At 45.3% G+C, this 27,999-nt stretch overlaps 1 protein-coding gene across 3 annotated transcripts; it reads left to right on the forward strand.

Annotated features, from left to right (window-relative positions):
* On the forward strand, positions 1-27,994 carry LOC124288167 (major egg antigen-like). Of its 3 annotated transcripts, none has more exons than XM_046724745.1 (2): positions 1-188; positions 25,320-27,994. In XM_046724745.1, exon 2 carries the CDS (start codon positions 25,350-25,352, stop codon positions 26,304-26,306), a length of 957 nt encoding a protein of 318 aa, XP_046580701.1. In that variant the 5' UTR covers positions 1-188; positions 25,320-25,349; the 3' UTR covers positions 26,307-27,994. The 3 variants fall into 3 exon arrangements, with proteins under 3 accessions (XP_046580701.1, XP_046580703.1, XP_046580702.1); XM_046724747.1 differs by lacking the exon at positions 1-188 and adding an exon at positions 16,325-16,576; XM_046724746.1 differs by lacking the exon at positions 1-188 and adding an exon at positions 16,326-16,582.
* The last annotated feature ends 5 nt before the right edge of the window (positions 27,995-27,999 follow it).

Consider the following 27,999-nt stretch of genomic DNA (forward strand, 5'->3'; position numbering starts at 1 on the left):
CCGTGTAGGGAGGATCCCAAACCATATCCCTCAACCCCTACTTCTACAAATAGACTGGCCCTGCTAGCGGTTGCACCCAGTAAAACAAGAGTAGGAATCGGTCGTCTGCTAGCTTCCAAACAGGTTTACATTTTACTGGATTTTTCTCGCATTGGATTGTATCGACACCGACAAGGAAATCCCACCAGGTAAGCCCCGTTCTCTTGACTTGGTGTCTATGAATGACATGGCTCAAGCGCCGTTGAAAGGCGTTGATTTCACGCCAAACACATCACACTGGCTCCGATCAGATCCAGATATCGATTTGACGGCTGTCACGTGACTTGGTACTACGCGATTTTATTCCCTGTTTTAAGGTCGGTGGACGACATGACTGTTATTTGATGAGGAGGCTGACGGTGATTTGACTGTTGTTTTTATGCAGCACTAATGGTAGAGTGACACTGTGTAGTAATGTTTAGCAATAAAGTGAGTACTCTGGGATGGTAGTTTAACATAAATGTAGCATCGGAATTTATTTGCAAATCAGCAGGGAAATAGATCAGTTAGCCAAAAATATTCTGTATCGAGAATAGAATTAAAGACGGAATATCGCACGGAGAATCTGTAATGATACTAAATACATGTATATTCTTGCTGTCATATTTATTTACTGAGTGATGTCAGTTTTTTAAAAAGAATAACTCCAAGTAGCAAAAATATTCCCGTTTTCTCACGGTTCCTTGAGGTGCAACAGACTTGCACCCGTGTTTCAGTATCAGCATGTGTGTTCCGGTGTCGGTACATGAAGTATGTTTACAGGTAGTGTTGCTGTCACTGGTGACATTTCCCTAGACAATATCCACGAACATGTGCTGCGTTGTTTCCATTGTTCTGTCTGCTGTAGGCGAGTTGGTCCGACTTGTGCCGTGGGTCAGTGTGAGATATCTATTCCCATCTCTCCTGGGCGTGGTAGATAGTCGACACACACGGAACCAGCCCCCCTGCTGTGATAACGGTGGAGGAGGGGTCGACTGCAGCAACTTTATCTCACTTTTAACGTTTTTTATCTTACTCTCAGGACTCTAGACTGATTTCCATGCGGGTAAAGGCGCCAGAAAAATGGCAAAAATCGTTTCCTCATTTCTGTAATGGACACGTGAAACAAATCCGAAATCAGTGATGAATGTTTCAATTTCAAGGTCGGTCACCTGTTTAATAGTTTGATGTGGTTTGCTAGTGGGTACCTGCGCTGTGTTCATATAACCTTGCAACAACACGACTATATGGGACCCCCCTCGTGGCGAAGGAATTGCCATTACCTAATACTGATCTCTGGCCTCAGTCTGCTGCAAAACAGTTTGCCACTAAGTGGGTATATACATTACTGATACTGGGAAACACTGGGAATGTTTGGGGCTTTGGAAGATCTTCCGTTTGTAGATGGTATCTGAGCAGAATATTGATTGTAGGCCGTATTCACGGCTAAACGTGAAAAACATTTATCTTTTATAGTTTTGTTGATAAAATGTACCACACAAACGAAGTTAAGGAACCCCATGTTTTATATCATGGTTTATTTGCCATGTCGTGACATGACAGCTATAGGAATATGAAAGAATCGTCATGACATGCTAGATGAACTATCGTAACATGACAAAATTAGGTGTTCCTAATCTCTTTTGAGTAGTACATATGTCCTGCATCACTCAACCACGCCTTCCACTGTTTCCGTAATGATGATGAACATGCATCTGCTTCGTGGTTTACCTGTTACCATGGTGACGACGCGTCTCTTGTTAAGCAGTTGTGGACACGGGTTGATGTGAATGAGGTAGAAGATGCTGCCGCCTGTGTACACGTGGTGTTGGAGTGATGAAGCAGTGTTCCCCGCACGCACCTGTTGTGAGCTCCTGTCTCCCGGCTGGGGGACGACGTACCCCGTGTCTTTATATGGCGGGATGGAGTTACCGAGATTCGTTGAAGGCATAAAATAGTGAAGTTTCAGTTGTAGCGAAATACTTTGTGATCGGAGATGGTGGAGTGAGTGGGTTGTCCAGGACGGGGTTTGTAGAAAACAGGACGGTGGGATGAGGTGGGTAGTTCAGGGCGAGATAGGGGTTGTACAGGGCGGAGGGTAGTTCTGGGCGAGCTAGGGGGTTGTACAGGGCGGAGGGTGGTTCAGGGTGAGATATGGGGTAGTACAGGGCGAGTGGGTTGGGGGTTGTACAGGGCAGGGTGAGGGTTGTACAGGGCGAGACCAGGGGTCTGTACAGGGTATGGGAGTTCTGGTCACCTTAGTGCTCTGGTCGCAGGTGTACAGCGGCGAGACAGGGGGGTTGGGTCGGCGAGATAGGGGTTGTACAGGGCGAGACAGGGGCTGTACAAGGCGAGATCAGGGGTTGTACAAGGCGTCAGCAGTGAAGGAAGGGTTGTCACTGAAGGCGTGTCAGGCAGGGGTTGTACAGGGCAGATAGGGCCATGTACAGGGCGGAGAAGTGGTGTCAGGTCACTGGAGGGTGGTCAGCAGATTGGTCAGGTTGGGATGGATATAGTTCAGGGCGGTGGATTGGGGTGGCTAGTTCAGGGTGCGGTTGTACAAAGCATGTGTCAGGCGCTACGTCTGTGTGAAGTTGAAGTATGTGTCAGGCAGTGAAGTGATGTCTGGTCATTGAAGCCATGTGTCAGGCAGTGAAGCACCAGGTCTGGTGGTTGTCATTGTGAGTCTCAGATCGTGAAGCATGATCCTGCAGTGAAGAGTCAGGAGTCATTATAGCCATGTGTCAGGCAGTGAAGTGATGTCTCGGGTCATTGAAGCCATGTCTCAGGCAGTGAAGTGATGTCTCAGGTCATTGAAGCCATGTGTCAGGCAGTGAAGTGATGTCTCAGGTCATTGAAGCCATGTGTCAGGCAGTGAAGTGATGTCTCAGGTCATTGAAGCCATGTGTCAGGCAGTGAAGTGATGTCTCAGGTCATTGAAGCCATGTGTCAGGCAGTGAAGTGATGTCTCAGGTCATTGAAGCCATGTGTCAGGCAGGGTCATTGAAGCCATGTGTCAGGCAGTGAAGTGATGTCTCAGGTCATTGAAGCCATGTGTCAGGCAGTGAAGTGATGTCTCGGGTCATTGAAGCCATGTGTCAGGCAGTGAAGTGATGTCTCGGGTCATTGAAGCCATGTGTCAGGCAGTGAAGTGATGTCTCGGGTCATTGAAGCCATGTGTCAGGCGGTGAAGTCGGGTGTCAGGTCAGGGAAGTGGTGGTGTTGAATCTCCGCTTTGAAAAATATTTCAGTATTTAGTACTTTGGATAAACTCCTGGAGCACGCAGATGATGAAAGCATTATAGCCGGAATATATCACAGCTTCCACCTCGTCACATACACACATCCCTGTGTAACGAAGAAAACGAACAATGGTCGCTCATATTATATTTTAGTCTGTCTCACAGTCCCTGAACCCTCCCTGCAATGCTTAAGCCCTAAATGAAGCAAGTCTAGATTTGCCCAGGTTCAGGCCTGAATCTCCCAACCCACTGGGGCTCCTTTTCAATGTAAATGGGTTTATTTGTTACTATCAAAACGATATATATTCAAGGACTAAGTCTTAGTCTAATTTGATTCTACCAGAGTTGAAAACACTATAACGTTAATCACTGTGTCCATGGCTAGCCACTGACTGATTGGTTTATGTGATCAGATGAAACTATTGGCTACTGTCATCAGCTACTGTCATCAGCTACTGTACACTGTGTTGGACAGCTAGCTATTCTAGACGGTTCCCAGTCGATTGCTGTTCCCTGGAGTATGTAGTTTTGGGCAGGGTTTAGCCGACTGAGTTGAATGAAAATATTAATGGGAGTTGAGTCCCTGATTACTCGCGGAATGTACGGTGGCCCGTTTCGGTCATCTGGAAAACTCGTGCAAATAATCAGGAAAATACATAAATAAACACTCAGCGTGGATGGTTTGAGCTTAGCTTTACTCGCTCATAAACACGGGGAAAGATTCACTGATTGCTCTGAGTAAAGTAGTATAGCTCAGTGCCCTCTTTGTTCATGACGCCATTGAGTTCGAAACGCTTCCGTGGTTTTGAATATTATCTATACAAATTCGATTTTAGCCAATTACCCTAAAAGCGATAAATCTGCCTCAAAACCAACAGCATCATCTCTTCCTTACGATTCATTTACCAATTTCAGGAAGATTTGAATTCCAAATCAATATCAAATAGTTTGGCATAAAACTGGTTTTATAGGAAACGGTTTCTGCAGATCTTATAAGAATATTTCTAGACTTCCCTTTGTATTGTAGAAGTATCTGCGGCCGCTGGGGATGTAAGTGTGTGTTGAGGGAACATGGCTGTGTAGACTGCCAGACCTGTATATTTATAAGCTTCGTCTGATTGATCGATAGGTTTGTATGGAAACCCGTATGGACAGTAACACCCAGGTCAATTCATGGTAGGCTGCAAGGAGACGCTTTGACATAAGTTTTTACCGGATTTGCTACAGGTCTTGAAATGTCTACCTCCCTTATACTCTTGCTCGTATGGTACGTCAGGAGCGATTGTCTGCACGGATACATATATACATGCTCCGATATAAGTAACAGTATATAAGAACACACATCATGCCTCCAGTCACGCACATGCGGCCTGTCACGTGGTATGTCATGGCAGTCAGTGATGTTATAGGTGATGGACATGTTGGAAAGTCCCGTTAGATTATAATGACTCACTCCATCATAGAAACACAGGCTAAGTCTCGTTAGACAATAGTCTCTTTCTATCATAGAGACACGTTACGTCATGTTAGCTTGTGACGTGACGTGGATTGTCATCATCAATTATAAGGCCACATGACACGGGGAGCGATGACGTCACGTTAGATCAGTCGGACTAGATCAAGGATGTGAAGTTACTTGGGAAGAATACACGTGGTACGTCACATTAGACGTGGTGCGTCACATTAGACGTGGACCGTCACATTAGACGTGTATTCAACATGGCAACTAACGCTGGATTGTAAAGACATCAACACGGCATGTGACAATAGTGTATGAATCTCGTATACACATGGTCATCTGATTAGAATAGTCAAGCTGGTTTGGTCTTCAGAGATCATCAAACATTGTGAATTGACGTTGTAGTGGTTCACCTTAACACCGGAATACATCTTTGGCGTGTCATCCACATTCTTCTATCAATAACAGTTTAAAACAGGTTAGGAATAAAAGTTATAGAATTAAAGGTGTAGAATATGTTTAGCATTCCGTCTATCAAATCTGGTATATGGGTATATGCTACATTATTGCCGTATAAATATCATCCTGATTCAACCATTCGCAAGGACGTAGTCATGGCATGCAAGGTGAGTGTGGAATCTCGGTCTTCTGAGACACGTGACCCAGGTACCTTCCTCTGTCGGCCACATCCACTGGTGAGGAGCACCCTGCAGTGTGAACACGTGGAGTATTCGACCAAAACATGGTTCATATCTGGTTCCTTGAGTTCCTGGAGTGTTACTGAGTCAACAGCAGCAGGCAGCAACACATGGAGCACCTCCCACGGGTCGCAGCCTTCGCAGACATCGTCACCCGCTTTGTCTCAAGGTCATTTGCTGATTGAATCAAGATGTGATGGACACTCCAGTTGACATCCGTCCGTGCAAGAAACTCTAATCCACACTCGTGGTTGTCACTGACTAGTACCCGGATGGAATCCGGAAACACCACAGTTGTAGTCGCTCACACTATCGACCATCGGTCTGGTACGAGCACAGTCTCCGGGTCTCCGTCACGGTCAGTGTCCGTGCACGGAGTTTTCTTCAGCACAGCTTGGAACGGTCATACGAGCTGTGATTATAGGGAAGCGGTTTATGTGGCAAAAGTTTCCATGTTGATAAAAGCCACGAACCTGGTTATAGTATATAATAAATTTGTATCAAAATCAGGAATCGAATTATTAACACATGGAACCTCGCTAGGGAACACCTCTACTGTGCGAATTACAACGCTTTGAGGGTCGTTCCTCTCTCTACTGCACGTCACATCTTATATTGTCTATAACGTCCATCCCATGCGTCGTGTCTGTAGTACTGGTGACTGAAAAAATATACCCCCAACCAAATACCCACGTGATGTCATATACACGCTCAACCTATCAGTCCCTCTGTGACGTCAGTCATATTGGACGGAACCCAGTCCACGAGGACCATTCCCATTGATCCACTACATCCGTGGAGATAATAGCTTCACCTAATCAACAGACGTGCAGCTGAATAACGGACGGGAGGTAGGTCAATACAAGAATGTGTGCTAAAGAAGGACCTTTCTCTACAGCTTGATGACAATTTCTGTTCCAGGTTCCGATCTTTATGTTTGTTTGTTTGTTTGTTTGTTGTTTAACGCCGCAGTCAGCAATATTCCAGCTGTATGGCGGCGGTCTGTAAATAAGAATCCAGTGATCAACATCAGTGATCATCGTTCTACGCAATTGGGATACGATGACATATGTCAACCAAGTCAGCGAGCCTGACCACCTGATCCCATTAGTCGCCTCTTACGACAAGCATGGGTTACTGAAGATCAATTCTAACCCGGACCTTCACGGGTTGATCCCATTAGTCTTTTCACGGATCTCCACGTGTTGCGACCTATTGGGCAGGTGTTGTATGTAGACATTGTTGTAGGTGTTGGTGGAGGCACATAATGCTGCCCTTGGTTGTTCGTGGAACAGCTTGAATATAGAGAGACACCAGGTGTTAAGTGTGATGTTTGAAAGAACATGCGTGTTTCTTTGGCTTTATTGACACATAATAGTCAGATTGACACATGAATGAAGATCCGGGGTATAGTAGGTCTTCATTACATTCTTGTCACGTGACTGCTCGACTAGGTTGGTATCCTTGCCCTTACTGTTTAGATCGATTGAAGCAGTGTATGAATTAAGCCCCAAACCCAGCCAGACATCAGGGCTGGTAGCTTCAAAATATTACCAGCCCAAAATGGATTTAACCAGACCAGACAATCCAAAGAAAATAACTCAGTTTTTAGTTACAATGAATAATACAACGCAGTGCTTTGAGCTTGCGATACGATAGTTCAATGTTGAAACAGTAATTGTCAAGTCTAAATGCAATGCTCAATTTATAAAATAGATTTTAAGATGTGGTGAATTTACTCAGATGTATGGAACAGGTTATCTAAATTTTTTACCAGATCATCGGGCTGGCTAGCTGTAAGTTTAGACAGTCCATCAGAAATCTAGCCCGTCTCGGGCGATCGGACGGGCCTTATTTCACACACTGCCTATGGCAACTACCAGTACTGTTTTGACCACCTGACAGAAACTGGCAGTGATGTTTGGACCGTCATACGGCAACCAAATAGTGTCTGGTCTGTTTTTCCAAGACCCTGTACAATACGCTGTAACAGGAATCACAACATATTATCAGTATAATGCCAGCAAATGTCAAGTATTGACGACATTTCTGACCTGCTGAGAAGGTTTGTTATTCGCTGTAAGATCCGCCATACTGGAGTCACACAAGTTAACCACAGGTGTACCCGGGGAGCAGGTTCTTCTCTCAGCGCATACCTCTGCCAGGTGATGGGATGTGATGACATCTCACACATGTGTGTTGTTTATCCCCAGTGCGATATAAAATTAGATAAAGATTAGATCTGTTAAACAACAACTAAGGAGATATACCACCATACCCAGGGCTGATCCTTGAAGCCGTTGAAGGGCGGAGTAGATGGGTAAGTTAGTGGGAAGCGTGTTCGCCTGTCTCACCTCCATTAGAACTGGGTTTGTCACCATGATACACAGTGGTAATGCCTACACAGACTTGCTGACAACTGCTCACCCTTCACGGAGTTGTGGGGAGAGAGGTAGATTCTACCCTGTGCTAGAATAGATGCTGTCTGTGGCCAGTGTGCGAAGTAGTTTCCAAATTTTGCTAGCCAGTCGAGCTAGCTATGACTGAAAGTTACTACCCCACAACATAATTCAGTAGCCCGAAATTTGAGTGTAGACACGGGCTTCATCATTAAGTTTCTAAAATGATGAATATTTTAAATCAGGCCATAATCTTGCATGATTTAGAAGTGTATTATGACTTAACAAGTCGGAGAGAGTGATATTTACAAACTGATCCCATGAAAATTCACTAGCCAGTCGGACCAGTGACTATAGATTTTTACTAGCCACGGGCTAGCCGGCCAATGGCTATTTCGCACACCGTCTGTGGCACAAATCTGCGCCTGACCCCACTTACCGCGACCTCCATGCACCCGAGCCGTGAATACAATCCCTGCATGGTCGTCAACGATGGTACTGAGGTAGGAATTAATGGAATTGGATAACTGACAGGAACCGACTTAGTGGTTTAGTGCCCTTGAAGAATCCTACCAATTTCAAGACAGACTTGACGGCGATAATTCCGTGGCTCCAACCACTCCAGTCGGCACTCCATCCTGTACGACATTACGTCTACACGATTACTCACAACCATCACACACGACATCAACCACGACATAACCCCCGTTCTCAGACTCAGAGCTTTGGTGTAAACTATTTAGTTACAGACAACTAAAGACCTGCTCCAGGCATGAGGTCGTGACAGGAACACCAGGCAGTAACTTACCCATAGAGAAGTCTCTGGCTTTAAGAGAGGATCAGCCAGATTAAATCGCGCCTGTATTGCCACATTCTGCAACATTTATATCCAATCGATGTCGTAACGTCCGACTTTTAACATGAGATGTTGCACAGAGGGTGGGGGATGTCCTGCAGGGGTGGGGTATATTACCGTCAGATGGGGTCTGTTGGTAGGGGTAACCAGTCATCTGGTAAATTGTCGGGCCCTCAGTTTGTGATATGGATTGAACGTGATTGCCTAGCTCTGGAATTTATCGCATTGCCAAGATTAAGAGACGGTACATTTACGACAAGCGGGTTTTTGAGAAGGACGTTTATTCGCAGGCTATTGCCCAAAGCAGAATGTTCATGTTTACACATCTAATCTAGCCATTGATTCGATATTGGAATGACGAGAAAGTGTTTGCTCAGTGGAGAAGGTCTGTAGTCAGACGGACAGGTCGGGGTAACCAGCAGCTGAAGGTCCGGGACGAGCCTCATCACTCTGGAAATGTTCTATTTACATCGCGGCCATGTTCCTACACACATATTCCTTCCACCGTCTCCATCTTTGAAGACGCCAATCTTGGTAGAGCGAGGTCACATAGACATCATGAAATATGCATGACAATACCGTCATATAAGGTCATACGAAGGTCATGCCGATATTGAAAACCGTGGTCATACCTGCCTAATGAATCAACATGTGGGTCACGACGACAACAGTTGTATAATACTTGGTTCGCTTTGCTGTCATCAAAGATGATGGCAGTACAACCACTGTCGTGCTGACCCAGCATTTCCTCGGTATTTTGGGTTTGAGCAGATGAAGTAGATACTATGTCGTGTTTTGCAACAATGAAGCGAACACGAACTGTATGTAGGGACCTTGTAGTTTTGTGTGTGTAAGGTTGATGGAGTTTTGTGTGTGTAAACACGTAGTCTCGTGTGTGTAAATACGTAGTCGTGTGTGTGTAAGGACGTTCTGGTTTTGTGTGTGTAAGGACGTTGTAGTCTTGTGTGTGTAAGGTTGTTGTAGTCTTGTGTGTGTAAAGACGTTGTAGTCGTGTGTGTAAGGAAGTTGTAGGTTTGTGTGTGTAAGGACGTTGTAGTCTTGTGTGTGTGTGTAGTCTAAGTGTAAGGACGTTGTAGTCTTGTGTGTGTAAGGTTGTTGTAGTCTTGTGTGTGTAAAGACGTTCTAGTTTTGTGTATGTAAGGTTGTAGTCTTGTGTGTGTAAAGACGTTGTAGTCTTGTGTGTGTAAGGACGTTGTAGTTTTGTGTGTGTAAGGACGTTATAGTCTTGTGTGTGTAAAGACGTTGTAGTCTTGTGCGTGTAAAGACGTTGTAGTCTTGTGTGTGTAAAGACGTTGTAGTCTTGTGTGTAAAGACGTTGTAGTCTTGTGTGTGTAAGGACGTTGTAGTTTTGTGTGTGTAAAGACGTTGTAGTCTTGTGTGTGTAAAGACGTTGTAGTTTTGTGTGTGTAAAGACGTTGTAGTCTTGTGTGTGTAAAGACGTAGTTTTTTGTGTGTAACGACGTTGCAGTCTTGTGTGTGTAAAGACGTTGTAGTTTTGTGTGTGTAAAGACGTTGTAGTCTTGTGTGTGTAAGGACGTTGTAGTCTTGTGTGTGTAAAGACGTTGTAGTTTTGTGTGTGTAAAGACGTTGTAGTCTTGTGTGTGTAAAGACGTTGTAGTCTTGTGTGTGTAAAGACGTAGTTTTTTGTGTGTAACGACGTTGCAGTCTTGTGTGTTTTAGGGTTTAGTTATCAGACAAGACGTGATCTAACGGAGGCCGCGTCTACGGCAGAATGGCAGTTGTTATTGTTTCGCCTTCTGGAAGCAGGCGAGAGATGGGTCCATCTTTAAGTCATCTTCAACATTAATAGGCAGTATATCAAGGCCAGCTTGGACATATATCCTTCAGCTGATGGGTAGTTAGAGTCGGCGATGTCCTCGTTACTGAGGCGAGGCGTGATACAGACAATAGTTTCCTGATCAGTCACACATGGACGCCACACCTGGCTCACATTGCCTCGCTGGACGCGCCCACCGGACATCTCAGCGGTCAGTTCACCTGACACGACCTCCACACGTCTACATACGTCGGACGTTAACCAACATCACCAGGCCATTCCATCTCACCGCGCCCTACAACTTTCAGAGCTTTCTCTATACTCCTCACTGCGCCCTACTCACACCTCAATGCGCCCAATGCACACCCCCAGGGCTCCTTACACATCCCACAGCTTCCCTCCAATTGCTTCCACCTATTGCTGCACATCACACTCTGGCGTATTTCTACATCCCAACACACACAGACCTATAGATTCAGCCACTTAAAGGTGAGGTGAGACAGAAACCATATAATATATATTACATGGTCTCTGGGTGAGGTGAGGCGAGGTGAAATGTGGTTTAACGTCGTACTTAAGAATATTTCGCTCATATGACGACGTGCATGCGGGTGTAATTGCAGGTACTAGCCCAGACTTAAGCTGGTTTTATAGTGCTAGGTCTCTGAGATACCATGCCGCAGTTAAGCATGAATACCCCACACAGACACATTATACTGACTCCGAGCCGACCAGTCCTTGCTGTACCCCTTATTGCCGAGCGCCAGACAGGGACCAAAAAGTACCATATTTTAACGTCTTTTGGTTTGACGCGGCCGGGCATCGAACCCGCGACCTTCCGCTCTCCGGGCGGACGCTCTAACCACTCTACCACGACGGCGGTAATCAGTAAAGGGGTGGTGGGGGAACCCAGTGTTTGTCCCAGGTTCGATTCTCCCAAAGTTTACAGTTTGTGAAGTGCATATCTGATGTACGTGGTATTCAGGGAATATTGCAAAAAGCGGCAGAGAACAATATTCACTCAATGAAACTACATGCGTATCATCCAGATGTAACAGGTATGTGATCAGTTGTACATCTGAGGTTGACTGACTCACACAAGGTTTGGTTTGAGAAAAACTGGTCTGGACATATTTTCTGCTCTTTAACAGTGAATAACATGGACATGGCACCACAGGGGCTTGTAACGCTAAAAACTGCCATAAAGGCAGTATATGCCTTAGAACTAAGACCCCGTCAGTGACAGTATATGCCTTGATGGCAGTTTTTAGCGTTACAAGCCCCTGTGCATGACACAACAGTCGATGGGTTTGAAGATTTCTCTCTCAAAACAGACATGTAGTTTATATCTAGGTGTGATCAGAAGGATGAGAGTGGTTCTTCATCGATTGTTCCACTTGGGGGTGATATACAGCAGGTTTATGACAGCCGGAATCCATCGTTTCCCGAGGCGAACCATGCCATAACACGTTTTAATCACCAGCTAGTTGTTAAAACAGAATATCATCAACGCCCGATTATTCATAAGCGCAGCAGGCGCTTGGTGAGATGGGATGTATTATACTAAGGGGCATGTTTCTGTAAAGACTTATCGATTCCATCAAGCGAGCGTCTTGTGGTACCCCGTCCCAGAACACCTTCATCGGGGTTGGAGAATCGCTTCCAAATCACCACGTTCTTGCCACATTGCTCGTTTCTCGGCCGTTACAGATTAAGTGATCATTTCCACATTGTAATCATGTTACTGAGCTGCATCGCTTGGGTGAGTCTAGACTTGCTACAGGGCCAAGGTAGACTCTTCCTGGGATACACCAGAAATAGGATACGTTATGAATGCTATGTTTTGTAATCCACGTAAAATAACGCTTCTCTACATTCCACCGAGAACAGCGAATGGAGGTTTCCATAAGTTTAGTGTTGGTTGATTAACGTGATGCCAGATGGGTGCCATTTACTGCTGCTGTAGCTCTGTAACTAGATTAGTCGGAACACGTCTGGTCAGTTACTCAGATACGTTCATGCCTCTGTAGATACAGCGTATGGATGAAAGGCGTCAGGCTGCTGTAGGGACGGAGACGTCCTTAAGTCATGCCAACAAACACTGATCACGGAATCCCACACTCAGGTCCCAGGCTCCCCTGATTAGTATCCCAGTTCTGTCCTCAGCTCTAACTCAAAGTGGCAGACCTCAACAATTACCTGCCTAACTGACTGACTGACTGACTGACTTTAGTTTTACGCCGCTTTTAGCAATATTCCAGTAATATCACGGCGGGGGACACCAGAAATGGGCTTAACACATTGTGCCCATGTGGGGAATCGAACCCGGGTCTTCGGCGTGACGACCTGCCTAACTAAATGGTTTCACCTCAGTGTTAGATCTTAACAACCTGCCTAACTCATGGATTTCACCTAATTGGTAAACCACAACAACCTGCCTAACTCATGGATTTCACCTAAGTGGTAAACCACCTCAACAACCTGCCTAACTCATGGATTTCACCTAATTGGTAAACCACAACAACCTACCTAACTCATGGATTTCACCTAATTGGTAAACCACAACAATCTGCCTAACTCATGGGTTTCACCTCAGTGGTAGACCTCAACAACCTGCCTAACTCATGGATTTCACCTAATTGGTAAACCACAACAATCTGCCTAACTCATGGGTTTCACCTCAGTGTTAGACCTCAACAACCTGCCTAACTCATGGATTTCACCTAATTGGTAAACCACAACAATCTGCCTAACTCATGGATTTCACCTAATTGGTAGACCTCAACAACCTGCCTAACTCATGGATTTCACCTAATTGGTAAAACCACAACAATCTGCCTAACTCATGGATTTCACCTAATTGGTAAACCTCAACAACCTAACCTAACAGTGGTAAACCACAACAATCTGCCTAACTCATGGATTTCACCTCAGTGTTAGACCTCAACAACCTGCCTAACTCATGGATTTCACCTAATTGGTAAAACCACAACAATCTGCCTAACTCATGGGATTTCACCTCAGTGTTAGACCTCAACAACCTGCCTAACTCATGGATTTCACCTAATTGGTAAACCACAACAATCTGCCTAACTCATGGGTTTCACCTCAGTGGTGGACCTCAACAACCTGCCTAACTCATGGATTTCACCTAATTGGTAAACCACAACAACCTGCCTAACTCATGGATTTCACCTAGGTGGTAAACCTCAACAACCTGCCTAACTCATGGATTTCACCTAATTGGTAAACCACAACAATCTGCCTAACTCATGGGTTTCACCTCAGTGGTGGACCTCAACAACCTGCCTAACTCATGGATTTCACCTAATTGGTAAACCACAACAACCTCTACCTAACTCATGGGTTTCACCTCAGTGGTGGACCTCAACAACCTGCCTAACTCATGGATTTCACCTAATTGGTAAACCACAACAATCTGCCTAACTCATGGGTTTCACCTCAGTGTTAGACCTCAACAACCTGCCTAACTCATGGATTTCACCTAATTGGTAAACCACAACAACCTGCCTAACTCATGGGTTTCACCTCAGTGTTAGACCTCAACAACCTACCTAACTCATGGATTTCACCTAATTGGTAAACCACAACAATCTGCCTAACTCATGGGTTTCACCTCAGTGTTAGACCTCAACAACCTACCTAACTCATGGATTTCACCTAATTGGTAAACCACAACAATCTGCCTAACTCATGGGTTTCACCTCAGTGGTGGACCTCAACAACCTGCCTAACTCATGGATTTCACCTAATTGGTAAACCACAACAACCTGCCTAACTCATGGATTTCACCTAATTGGTAAACCACAACAATCTGCCTAACTCATGGGTTTCACCTCAGTGTTAGGCCTCAACAACCTACCTAACTCATGGATTTCACCTAATTGGTAAACCACAGTAATCTGCCTAACTCATGGGTTTCACCTCAGTGTTAGACCTCAACAACCTGCCTAACTCATGGATTTCACCTAATTGGTAAACCACAACAATCTGCCTAACTCATGGGTTTCACCTCAGTGTTAGACCTCAACAACCTGCCTAACTCATGGATTTCACCTAATTGGTAAACCACAACAATCTGCCTAACTCATGGGTTTCACCTCAGTGTTAGACCTCTACAACCTGCCTAACTCATGGATTTCACCTCAGTGGTGGACCACAACAATCTGCCTAACTCATGGGTTTCACCTCAGTGTTAGACCTCAACAACCTGCCTAACTCATGGATTTCACCTAATTGGTAAACCACAACAATCTGCCTAACTCATGGATTTCACCTCAGTGGTAGACCTCAACAACCTACCTAACTCATGGATTTCACCTCAGTGTTAGACCTCAACAACCTGCCTAACTCATGGATTTCACCTAATTGGTAAACCACAACAATCTGCCTAACTCATGGATTTCACCTCAGTGGTAAACCTCAACAACCTGCCTAACTCATGGGTTTCACCTCAGTGTTAGGCCTCAACAACCTACCTAACTCATGGATTTCACCTAATTGGTAAACCACAACAATCTGCCTAACTCATGGGTTTCACCTCAGTGTTAGACCTCAACAACCTACCTAACTCATGGATTTCACCTAATTGGTAAACCACAACAATCTGCCTAACTCATGGGTTTCACCTCAGTGTTGGACCTCAACAACCTACCTAACTCATGGATTTCACCTAATTGGTAAACCACAACAATCTGCCTAACTCATGGGTTTCACCTCAGTGTTAGACCTCAACAACCTGCCTAACTCATGGATTTCACCTAATTGGTAAACCACAACAATCTGCCTAACTCGTGGGTTTCACCTCAGTGTTAGACCTCAACAACCTGCCTAACTCATGGATTTCACCTAATTGGTAAACCACAACAATCTGCCTAACTCATGGGTTTCACCTCAGTGGTGGACCTCAACAACCTGCCTAACTCATGGATTTCACCTAATTGGTAAACCACAACAATCTGCCTAACTCATGGGTTTCACCTCAGTGTTAGACCTCTACAACCTGCCTAACTCATGGATTTCACCTAATTGGTAAACCACAACAATCTGCCTAACTCATGGGTTTCACCTCAGTGTTAGACCTCAACAACCTGCCTAACTCATGGATTTCACCTAATTGGTAAACCACAACAATCTGCCTAACTCATGGGTTTCACCTCAGTGTTAGACCTCAACAACCTGCCTAACTCATGGATTTCACCTAATTGGTAAACCACAACAATCTGCCTAACTCATGGGTTTCACCTCAGTGTTAGACCTCAACAACCTACCTAACTCATGGATTTCACCTAATTGGTAAACCACAACAATCTGCCTAACTCGTGGGTTTCACCTCAGTGTTAGACCTCAACAACCTACCTAACTCATGGATTTCACCTAATTGGCAAATCACAACAATCTGCCTAACTCGTGGGTTTCACCTAATAGGTAGACCTCTTCAACCTGCCTAACTCATGGATTTCACCTAATTGGCAAATCACAACAATCTGCCTAACTCGTGGGTTTCACCTAATAGGTAGACCTCAACAACCTGCCTAACTCACGGGTTTCACCCCAGTGTCAGACCTGCCAAAGGCTCGGGGTTTCTCCTAATAGGCAGATTTAAAAGAAAGCAAAACTTGCTTTACCAATTGGTTTCACTGAAGTGGCAGACTTCAACAACCTATTTCAACTCACTCACTCAATCAATCACTCAATCAGTCATTCAATCAATCACTCAATCACTCACTCATCCTGACCTGTGGCATATCTCGATGCTCTCGTCTTAAGGGGATCGTTTTTCTGATGCACATATATTCTAGCGGGGACTTGAGTAAGTCTAGTCTTGAGGGAATCTCCCCTTGCTGTGCCGTCCGTGAGGTTGGAAGAGTGGTCGGGATAGACGTCGCTGGTCGTCGACCAAGTCGGTTCGGGCGGTGTTTGTGTTGGCTGTGTCTGTCGTTACTGTCACGTCACACACCTGGAGTGTACTTTACCTGCTGATTACCTGTCAGGTACCATCAATAGGCGGCGTTCTTTCATCTGTCAGTGGACCAGGATACCACAATGAGGGCGAACAGCGTCTCCTGTATCAGGAACATGCTGGGTAGGGGTGAGTGTTGTACTGTTATATGTTCATATGTTGAGTAAACCGAATGAAGGATAAGAGTACGTTGATTACAATGTTTACAGGTAGTCTAGATAGGGACGGTTGTGACAAAGCCGTCCCAGATGTAGCGATACTGTCATACAACGCAAAGTGACATCGCCTAATTCAATGTCCTCATACTATATTTGAAGAGTTTTACTACAGAATTTACCACATCATACTAGGATGGGGTGTGATGACGTCAAACCAGGAAACAAGGAGAGTCCCTGTTGCAACAAGCACCTGAATTACGAAATCGGTGACACGACGGTGAAACTGACACACCACTTGTATATCTGTCAATTTAACTTCTGTCTCTCTCATATCTGTCAATCATGCCTCGCCTTCAACCACGTATCAGTCGACTGAAGGTATATTATATATATCACGCTGGGTGATATCATCCATATTCATGTCTAGTTATTGTGTCACCAATGTCGTCTTGCTTCAGTTGACGTGTCGGGTATAAACACGCCGACAGTGATCGATATAGATGCATATGTCACTGGTTACAGTCTGTACCATGTGTCACTGGTTACAGTCTATAGCACGTGTCACAAGGGTCGTTACCTATTGCAATGCGGACCTTGGTAAGATACTTACTCCCAGTGTTAAATAACGGTCGATTATGGTCGCCACTGTATGAAACTATTGTGTTCATGGTGGTTGTGGTTGGGACATTCATATGTTAATGTTTCATGTAGTTTCACGGCAATGACAGGAAGATATTTGCGAGGTATTGTGACTGTGCATAATCCTGTTAGCGGGAATGATTTACTATACAATAAACACTACTACGGTAGATCTGACCACAGTCTTATGTCAACATCTGACGCAGGTGCACAGGAATGTTGAGTCTATTTACGGTCGATTGGTAACACCCACACCCAAGAATATAGGTGACCCCTGACAATTGGCCCATTGACAATATCAACCCTGGGGATGCTGTAGGCGACATCGGCAGCCCTAGTGATGAAGAGTATGGCACATGGCACATCATCTATCTCTAACACAGGGGTTACAGTACATATGGACGTACATACTTGGTTATGTATAGCCAACACCGGTAACTATACTGACTGGAGGCGTTATTGATTACTGTTGCAGCTGGTTAGCATATACTTGCATATTGACAACAAGGAAAGGTGTTTCTCTGTTGATCAATGAGGAAAATATCTGCGCGGCGGGGTGTTACTGGCTGGAGATACGAGTTTAACATCCTAGTTAGGGGATCAGGCTCTCCTGATTCTTTGGAAGTATTTGAAAAACATTTGACAGTGAAGTTTGCGCTCCAGATAATACAAACAAAGCCAAAAATAGTATTGGACGGCTTTACAGCTTGCGATGTTCCTTAATACTTCCTGAAGCATTGTGTGAAGGGGGAAATATTCCGGTTGCTGAAATGATCGGTAGTACCTCCTTGTTAATCTCTGCTATTACTGGGATTGTGTTTGTCGGGTTCCGGTTAAAACAGCGGCGTGTTTGTTCAGTGACGGGTGTTTGCCAGTGTTAATTATGCTGTGCCAGCAGTCGATGTTGTTGAAGCAAGCTCAGCGACGTTGAACTCACCGTGTTGACAATGAAGGAGTGGACGTTAACATATCGCATAATTATGGCAGACTCGCAGGGACATCCTAGTTAAAACATTATGTATATGTACGTCGAACTATGGCACATCAGTAGGGACATTCTAGTTTATGAAACTGTCAGTAGGGACATTCTAGTTTATGAAACTATAAAGCGTACGTCGAACTATGGCACATCAGTAGGGACATTCTAGTTTATGAAATTATAAAGCGTACGTCGAACTATGGCACATCTGTAGGGACATTCTAGTTTATGAAACTATAAAGCGTACGTCGAACTATGGCACATCTGTAGGGACATTCTAGTTTATGAAATTATAAAGCGTACGTCGAACTATGGCACATCTGTAGGGACATTCTAGTTTATGAAACTATAAAGGGTACGTCGAACTATGGCACATCTGTAGGGACATTCTAGTTTATGAAACTATAAAGCGTACGTCGAACTATGGCACATCAGTAGGGACATCATGTTTATGGACAGGACATATGATCTCATTGACAACATTGGGAATATAGGAATGAAGCATTTCGAAAACAGTATCCAGCGTTCTGTTTTGTTTTAAATTTTGTTATGAAAATATTCACGGCTTCTACAACTTGAGTACAATAACGTGTAGTCAATAACTGGTACATCCCGTCTTGATGTTACTAGAACATTGTTAAAATGGCCGTAAAGCCATAATCCCTCACTCACCCAACATCGAGCAGTACTGATGCTGTATTCCTGTAAGTTGTCTGTGAGTGTATTTATATGTATAGAGACTAATGAGATCGTGGTGTATATTACATAACCTTGTTACAGTTGGAGGCACAATCTTCCTATCTCGGACACGGTTCTCACTCGCGTTCTGATCGTGTTTTCACCTCATTTCCACTTTACGAGACCATAAATAGACAACTGCTTCAATATGTGCCCTGGAAATACCACAGTAACACTTACTACTCTAATTCTGCGTGTGCTTCATAGCCGAACGTCACCCCCTCATTCCGCACCTCAACAGATCTGGCCTGCCATGTAGCATTAGGGGGGATTCTCTCCCGTGGTCAGATCTCGTAGCTCACCTCTCCGGCACAACTGTCTGACCACATCAAGGGTCAGTCCAGGAATTCAAGCCGACTCTTGCAGTTGTTTCACCTTGTGGCGATAGGCTGTTCTGTCTAAAATGTCAGATCTCTTTTATTCGAGTTTACCCGTGAAGGTCCGTGTTAGAATGTACCTTCAGCAACCCATGCTTGTCGTAAGAGGCGATTGACGGGATCGGGTGGTCAGGCGCGCTGGCTTGGTTGACACATGTCATCGGTTTCCAATTGCGCAGATCGATGCTCGTGCTGTAGATCACTGGATTGTCTGGTCCAGACTCGATTATTTACAGACCGCCGCCATATAGCTGGAATATTGCTGAGTGCGGCGTAAAACTAAACTCACTCACTCACTCACTTTTATTCGAGGTACATGCGTTCGTGTTTGCAAGCGTTAGGGTGAGTGAGTAAGTTTAACACTGCTTGCGGCCGTATTTCAGTTAAATCAAAGGGTATCCGTTTAACGATGGAGGTGAACCGAAGTGAACCAGGTCCAACCGTTTATCACTTTGGTGAAACCGAAGACTCGGCTTCTGTATGAGCTTGTATAGGAGCGTACTGCCAGGCTTCTTTAGATCACTACATGCCCGTTCTTCATAGCGACCACAGCGCTCGACTAGAAAGTCATGTTGAAGTCACGATCACTTTAATACTTCGCTTTGTGGAACGGAGCCCAGATACTAAAAACGGAACTTGAAGTTCGACGAGAACCGAGTGATGTTAGCTTGTGATGTGGAAAAAGTGTTCATGGTGATGGTATAGGTTGTCTGTGTTTACAGCAGATGGACGTGTCGGTTCATGGATACACCCTGACTGCAGCTTCACATCAGGCAGAGGGCACACATGAGACTGTACACGATACGCTGTACACCTGTGGTTGCACACGATACACTGCACACCTGTGGTTGCACACGATACACTGTACACCTGTGGTTGTACACGATACACTGTACACCTGTGGTTGTACACGATACACTGTACACCTGTGGTTGCACACGATACACTGTACACCTGTGGTTGTACACGATACGCTGTACACCTGTGGTTGTACACGATACACTGTACACCTGTGGTTGTACACGATACACTGCACACCTGTGGTTGTACACGATACGCTGCACACCTGTGGTTGTACACGATACACTGCACACCTGTGGTTGTACACGATACGCTGCACACCTGTGGTTGCACACGATACACTGCACACCTGTGGTTGCACACGATACACTGTACACCTGTGGTGGATTGCACACGATACACGGTACACTAGAGACTGTGGTTGCAAGATACACATGTTGTTGCACACGATACACTGTACACATGTTGTTGCACACGATACACGGTACACTAGAGACTTACAAGATACTCCGTACACTTGTGGTTGCACACGATTTACCTCGTGAGACTGTACACCTTGGCCTGTAGTCATGAAAGTAAACACAGTGAGTTAAATACAAACACTGTACACATGAGACACGTGCGACTGTATTGGTGTATATGTAGACTCGCAACCAGAGCTGTCAGATTCACGTGAGCGTGCAAGGCTGTATTTTGTACGTGGGTTTTATCATCAACAAGTGCATCTATGTCGGTGTTCACACAGAATCCTGTGGTCCTGGGAGACAGTGCACCTGCTTCCCCATCAGTGTTTGTGTGGAGTACATGGAGACGCGGTGTTTAGTGCCACGTGTAGGTCGAAGCCCTCAATCCCGAGGGTTTATCACGTCTAGAGGTCAGCGATTAATCGATATTACAGAAACTTTGAAAAAAGCTTCATCGTATTTTCCTGAAGAAAACTTTCTAAAATAGACGTTGTAAGCATTTCAATAGCAGCGTCGATTTGTGATAAGATGGCAGCAAAGACCGTACTGAATTTACTTCTTGTGAACACAGTAGGAAGTGTTCAATGTACTGCTTGTGAACACAGTAGGAAGTGTTCAATGTACTGCTTGTGAACACATTAAGAAGTGTTCAATGTACTGCTTGTGAACACAGTAGGAAGTGTTCAATGTACTGCTTGTGAACACAGTAGGAAGTGTTCAATGTACTGCTTGTGAACACATTAAGAAGTGTTCAATGTACTGCTTGTAAACACGACTGGTGGTGTTGTATGCACTGATTTCGAACAAAACCGCAGGGAAACATAGTGAGCGTATCTACTCGACATGTCAGTCTAGTCCCCTGTGTCATGTATCTACTCGACATGTCAGTCTAGTCCCCAGTGTCATGTATCTACTCGACATGTCAGTCCCCTAGTCCCCTGTGTCATGTATCTACTCGACATGTCAGTCTAGTCCCCTGTGTCATGTATCTACTCGACATGTCAGTCTAGTCCCCTGTGTCATGTATCTACTCGACATGTCAGTCTAGTCCCCTGTGTCATGTATCTACTCGACATGTCAGTCTAGTCCCCTGTGTCATGTATCTACTCGACATGTCAGTCTAGTCCCTGTGTGTCATGTATCTACTCGACATGTCAGTCTAGTTCCCTGTGTCTGTGTGTGTATCTACTCGACATGTCAGTCTAGTCCCCTGTGTCATGTATCTACCGACATGTCAGTCTAGTCCCCAGTGTCATGTATCTACTGACATGGTCCCCAGTGTCATGTATCTACTCGACATGTCAGTCTAGTCCCCTGTGTCATGTATCTACTCGACATGTCAGTCTAGTCCCCTGTGTCATGTATCTACTCGACATGTCAGTCTAGTCCCCTGTGTCATGTATCTACTCGACATGTCAGTCTAGTCCCCTGTGTCATATATCTACTCGACATGTCAGTCTAGTCCCCTGTTTCATGTATCTACTCGACATGTCAGTCTAGTCCCCTGTGTCATGTATCTACTCGACATGTCAGTCTAGTCCCCTGTGTCATGTATCTACTCGACATGTCAGTCTAGTCCCCTGTGTCATGTATCTACTCGACATGTCAGTCTAGTCCCCTGTGTCATGTATCTACTCGACATGTCAGTCTAGTCCCCTGTGTCATGTATCTACTGTCATATATCTCTCTGACATGTCAGTCTAGTCCCCTGTGTCATGTATCTACTCGACATGTCAGTCTAGTCCCCTGTGTCATGTATCTACTCGACATGTCAGTCTAGTCCCCAGTGTCATGTATCTACTCGACATGTCAGTCTAGTCCCCTGTGTCATGTATCTACTCGACATGTCAGTCTAGTCCCCTGTGTCATGTATCTACTCGACATGTCAGTCTAGTCCCCTGTGTCATGTATCTACTCGACATGTCAGTCTAGTCCCCAGTGTCATGTATCTACTCGACATGTCAGTCTAGTCCCCTGTGTCATGTATCTACTCGACATGTCAGTCTAGTCCCCAGTGTCATGTATCTACTCGACATGTCAGTCTAGTCCCCTGTGTCATGTATCTACTCGACATGTCAGTCTAGTCCCCTGTGTCATGTATCTACTCGACATGTCAGTCTAGTCCCCTGTGTCATGTACTCGACATGTCAGTCTAGTCCCCTGTGTCATGTATCTACTCGACATGTCAGTCTAGTCCCCAGTGTCATGTATCTACTCGACATGTCAGTCTAGTCCCCAGTGTCATGTATCTACTCGACATGTCAGTCTAGTCCCCAGTGTCATGTATCTACTCGACATGTCAGTCTAGTCCCCAGTGTCATGTATCTACTCGACATGTCAGTCTAGTCCCCAGTGTCATGTATCTACTCGACATGTCAGTCTAGTCCCCTGTGTCATGTATCTACTCGACATGTCAGACATGTGTGTCAGTCTAGTCCCCTCATGTACCTACTCGACATGTCAGTCTAGTCCCCTGTTTCATGTACCTACTCGACATGTCAGTCTAGTCCCCAGTGTCATGTATCTACTCGACAGATGTATGATTGTATCAGAACACCCTGATCTGATGGAGACGGGGAAACACTCGCGTCTTGATGTGCCTGGAATCCGTGTATAAAGCGGAGAATCCGTGACATTTGCCGAGTTCATCCGACTTGTTCCAAGAATCCCCTCCTGGAGGCGGGCACACCACCTTTTCGTTGATACTCCTTTTGAACGTACCTAACATCCGGGGCATGAGGAGACGGCACCGTGTATATCTCTGGCCCGTGGGGACGCTGGCTCCCCGAGAAGTTCATACTGAACAACACGTCATCAGTCTGTGGTGACCTTGTGTACACTCGCTGGTCATTTGTTTCACAGTTATGTTGGCATTGTATGACGGTATATGATTTCATCCCCCAGTTGTTTTGTGAAGTGCAAGTTTTGGAGAGGGAAGGCTTAAAGGGGAGGGCTTGATTTGGCGGGCAAGGTAGGGAGTAACCCAGTACATCTGTATCTTGAAGAACATCCTCAAGTGTCGACCTCTTGTGTAGAAGATCCGGATGCTCCCTCATCTGTAGGTACGGTATTTACTGTACAGAGGGTGCCTTCTTACTGTACGTGTAGTGTAGTGACCCGCCATTCTGGCTGAGTGGGTCGGGGTGTGAAGGGTGTAACCTATCTACATCAAAGCCCTCAAGTAGTAGCAACACACTGATCTACCTGACTCAACACTCCTCACAGATCTAAAGTAACCAACTCATAGACAACAAGTCACTGTACGCATTCTTTGAAGATGTAAAGTGTTTTGAGACCTGTCGGCTCTTTTCTTGCTCTTTCTCGGGAATCCACACGAATCGGTATGTGAGAGAAAGACAGCAGAGCGAGAGTGAGTGAATATGGTTTTACGTTTAAGCTAATATTCCAGCCATGTACCGGTGAAGGATATCAGAAGTGACTTCACACGAAGTACCCATGTCACTGTAAGGAGCTACCACTGGGCTTCTCTAGCTTGCCGCCCTGACAGGGACACTAGTCACGGAGAGAAACGGGTTGTCTGTATCTGCCTGTCCCGGTCTACCCTGTATTGTTGTAAGATAACCTATAACCTCATTAATTAGCCCCGTTAGGTGTGGAGGTGCAGGATGTCAGGGTGTGTCAGGAGATAACAGAACAACGCTCACGTGGCTCTAACACCATGCCTTACCTGTGATACAATTATCGTATACTTCATGCATTGTTTATTTACCTTCGGGTGGGGAATGTTTAGAAAATAAGCTGCTGAATAGCCGTGCACGATGTTGATGCTGATAACAACTACACTGCAACAGCAGATGGAAACACGGCCGTCCATGATGAATCCATTTCTAACGTGCCAGCATTCAATTATCTTGCCATCTGACTGAGATCTCTCGAGGATAAGGAACGATGGAAACCTGCATGTGGGTTCTACACAAAGTTGGCAAGTTGGCAAATTAAGAGAGTTTAAGTATTTCCCCGGCAGTGAATTCCTGAGGTACTGCTGGGTTACAGTAACCTGCAACACTCTCGTCCCCGTGATGCTGCTGAAATGTAGTTGTGATGATCAAGGTCGCCAAGGACGTGGGCGGAGTTAGGGTCATTCCTGTTACAGCTGGTCAGTGTAGGCATTAGTTGGATGACTGAGGTCAACGTCTCATTCTGTCTGTGAGAGTATAAACCTATCTGAATGGAACTATAACTGTTATATTAAAATGGCTGCTCCCTGTTACAGGAATTGGACTCACGTGCTTGGCTCTTGTTATAACCATTATTTTTATGGCAATTTGTTCTCATGTTTTAATCAGTATGCCTTGTGATTATCTGGACGACAAATGTACTGTTGGGAGAGGGTCAGTGGTCAGTTGTCGCTGGTGATCAGATTCCATCCTTCACACTCCGATCCAGCATGGTTTTGTCACGCAAAAACAGTCAGTACCACGTGCCTTGGTATAAAGTTCTCTTTACTTATGGAAAGGGAAACTCACTCAATCGCACACTGAAATTTACTGTCCACCAAGCCATTCTCCCACTCACTTACTCAATGATCCCCACCAATAGATCAGAGGGTCCGGCTGGGTCGATGCGCAGACCATCAATCACTGGATTGTCTGATCTGACTCCGTTATATAAAACTCGTTATTCAACACTCATTGTCACCATTACACCTACTCCTACTGAAGGATGTTACAACTGTTTCTTCTGTTTCAGGTGCATCGTCCCCTCCTCCGACAAGCTACGATGGCGAGATTCCGATCTGAGCTCCACATTCCGATAAAGAAAGATGATCTGAACTTCCAGGACCGACAGATCAGTCTGTGGACCGACATGGAGAGCAGGATGGAACAGCGGAGGAAAGAATGGGAAAATGAGTTCGAGAAGATGCGCCATGACTTCTTCACTCTTAAACCCTCAGAAAAGAGGGCTAGCATTATTCAAATGGACAATAACAAAACATTGTTTGAAACGGACAGTGAGGGACGACAAAAGTTCAAGGTCAGATTTGACGTTAGCGAGTTCAAGGCTGAAGAGATACAAGTCAAAGTTCAGCAATCAAAGATCATTGTGAACGCCCGCCACGAGGAGAAGACCTCCAACTCGACGGTGAGTCGGGAGTACAGCCGCCAGGTGGACATTCCCAGCCAGGTCGACCCCGACAAGCTTCAGTGTCTTCTCAGTAAGGACGGCATACTGAGTATTGAGGGACCAGTGCAGAACTTGCTGCAAAGGGAAGTAATGCTTCCTATCCAGAGCGACACCACGTCAAAGCCACTAGGTGTCGCCACACCCGTCAAGAATCCTATCATAACGGAAGCGGACGGGTCGAGGAGACTTCGGCTTCAGGTGGACGTCGGGGAGTTCAATCCCGAGGACATTGTTGTCAAAACTATGGACAAGAAGCTGATTGTCCACGCCGAGCGACAAGAGAAGATGACGAACCGGACACTACATAAGGAGTTTAATAAAGAATACGATCTTCCAGACAGCGTGGACCCTACAACCATCACGGCCTATATAGCAGAGGACAAACAGCTGACGATAGAAGCGCCCCTCAAGCCCCTCCAGACACAGCGGAAGTCGTATGCCGTTACCCAGAGCTCTAATGTAAGGAAAGTGTCTGTTACCAAGGATTCGGCCGTCACGATCACGGACAGCCAGGACAGACCAATGGTGACCATCAGCGTGCACAGGAGATAGGCGGGTCACGTGGCCGCACATTTTGATGACGTTACACATTTACGGTTCTGCTGTTAAGCTATGGATATATCGTCTGTAGACCCCTGGAGGTGTAGATGTTTCCAGTGGCGATGACGTCATAAAGCTTTCATTCTCATCACGTGATGTCATCACGCGAGATGTCATGGAGACATTGTTGACAAGTTCACGACTGCTTCCGATGCATGTTCGATATCACCAGACAAGCTTTCCGATTCAATCCGATGATGGCCGATTCTTTCAATATTGGTCCTTAAATATCTCGGACCACAGAACGTGCTTATTCTGTGCAAACGGAGCGCATATATTCGTCAAGTAGAGAGAAGGTGGGGTGTACGCTGCGTCCAAGGACAGTCAATGTGCTTCTGTGAGAGTTATGTCCCGTGTGAGACCCCGAGTGGCCCCGTGCAATATGGTCACCGAGACCTGACCCTTGATCAAGTATAACATCCACAATTCTAATGAATTTCCCAGAATTCCAAGTGTGACTAAGGAGTACTGCTTCCGGTAACAGCAGCAGCAACAGCGAGTCGTGTGCTTGTGATACGACAACGTTTCTGGATGTAGATATAGATAGTTTGCCCATGCTTTCCTTTGACATGAAACACTGTGCCTCAGTGTTGTGGTATAGCTGTTGGTAAAGCTCTAGCTTCGGACATCGCCTGTAACTTACTAGATATGTATATAGAGATAGGCTATTTATTCAACTTGTTTAAGCATATTTTGTTGATTTTTAGAACTGTGATAGTTTCTAGTCTGTGTATATTTGAGGCACACAGGTATAATGTTCTCAGTGGTGCTTGCCAATCAATATGGTATAAACTGTATACTGTATGTTATCAGGGGATGTCTATTACTCTGACTCACTCACTCTAAGTGTCCGTCTGTCTGTCCGTCCGTCCGTCTGTCGACAAGCATCTGCCATGATGTATGAAGGTTTGGTTCAGAGTGTCAGTTACTGCACAGCTATATTTGTCTAGGCAACCTCCAGATACGAGATAGTTAGTCTGTATTACCCTTCGTCACAAAGTAAACTATCCATAAAACCATAAGAAATCCGAAATTGTGTGATTAGTATCGGCACTTGTGAAATCCAAGACGAATTTGTAACCTCACATAGTAAATACACCATAGCAAGCCCTTATCCCAGACTGGTTATAGTACTGTTGTCTAGGCGGGAAGGGAACCGCCGTAGCTAGATAACCAGTGACTCTCCTGTTATGCCAGGAATCTCGTGGCGTCATCGCTGAATGAAAGATGGATAACCAAAATAGAATAATCTGTTTCAAGTTTAGTTATCTTTTTAAGCATTATATCTTCCCCCTGGCAACCCGAGCCGCAGACGTGATCTATTTCGGTTGAATGTGTCGGTTATGTATGGAGGTTTGCATGTTTGGGGGGTCAGGACTAACACTACTGGGATAGAGGATGGTGGGGGATTGCCCCATAACATCTGTCGGGGTATCTCGGGAACGAATCATTCACAATGTGCATAAATATCTTTGAACTTCAGGTGCAGGCCTCCATCCTATATAAGCGTGTATAGATTCCACTCTGCAGATTCTCTACTACTATAGTCCTGGCTCCAATCTACTGTGCTTAGTGGTTATCAGTCTCAGACTGTCAATTTAGTCAGACCTTAACTGTCCCCGCAGTCAGACTTAAACTGTCAATG

The sequence above is a fragment of the Haliotis rubra genome, unplaced genomic scaffold, assembly GCF_003918875.1.
Source record: "Haliotis rubra isolate DU_JTF1 unplaced genomic scaffold, ASM391887v1 Scf413, whole genome shotgun sequence".
Classification (NCBI taxonomy): domain Eukaryota; kingdom Metazoa; phylum Mollusca; class Gastropoda; order Lepetellida; family Haliotidae; genus Haliotis; species Haliotis rubra.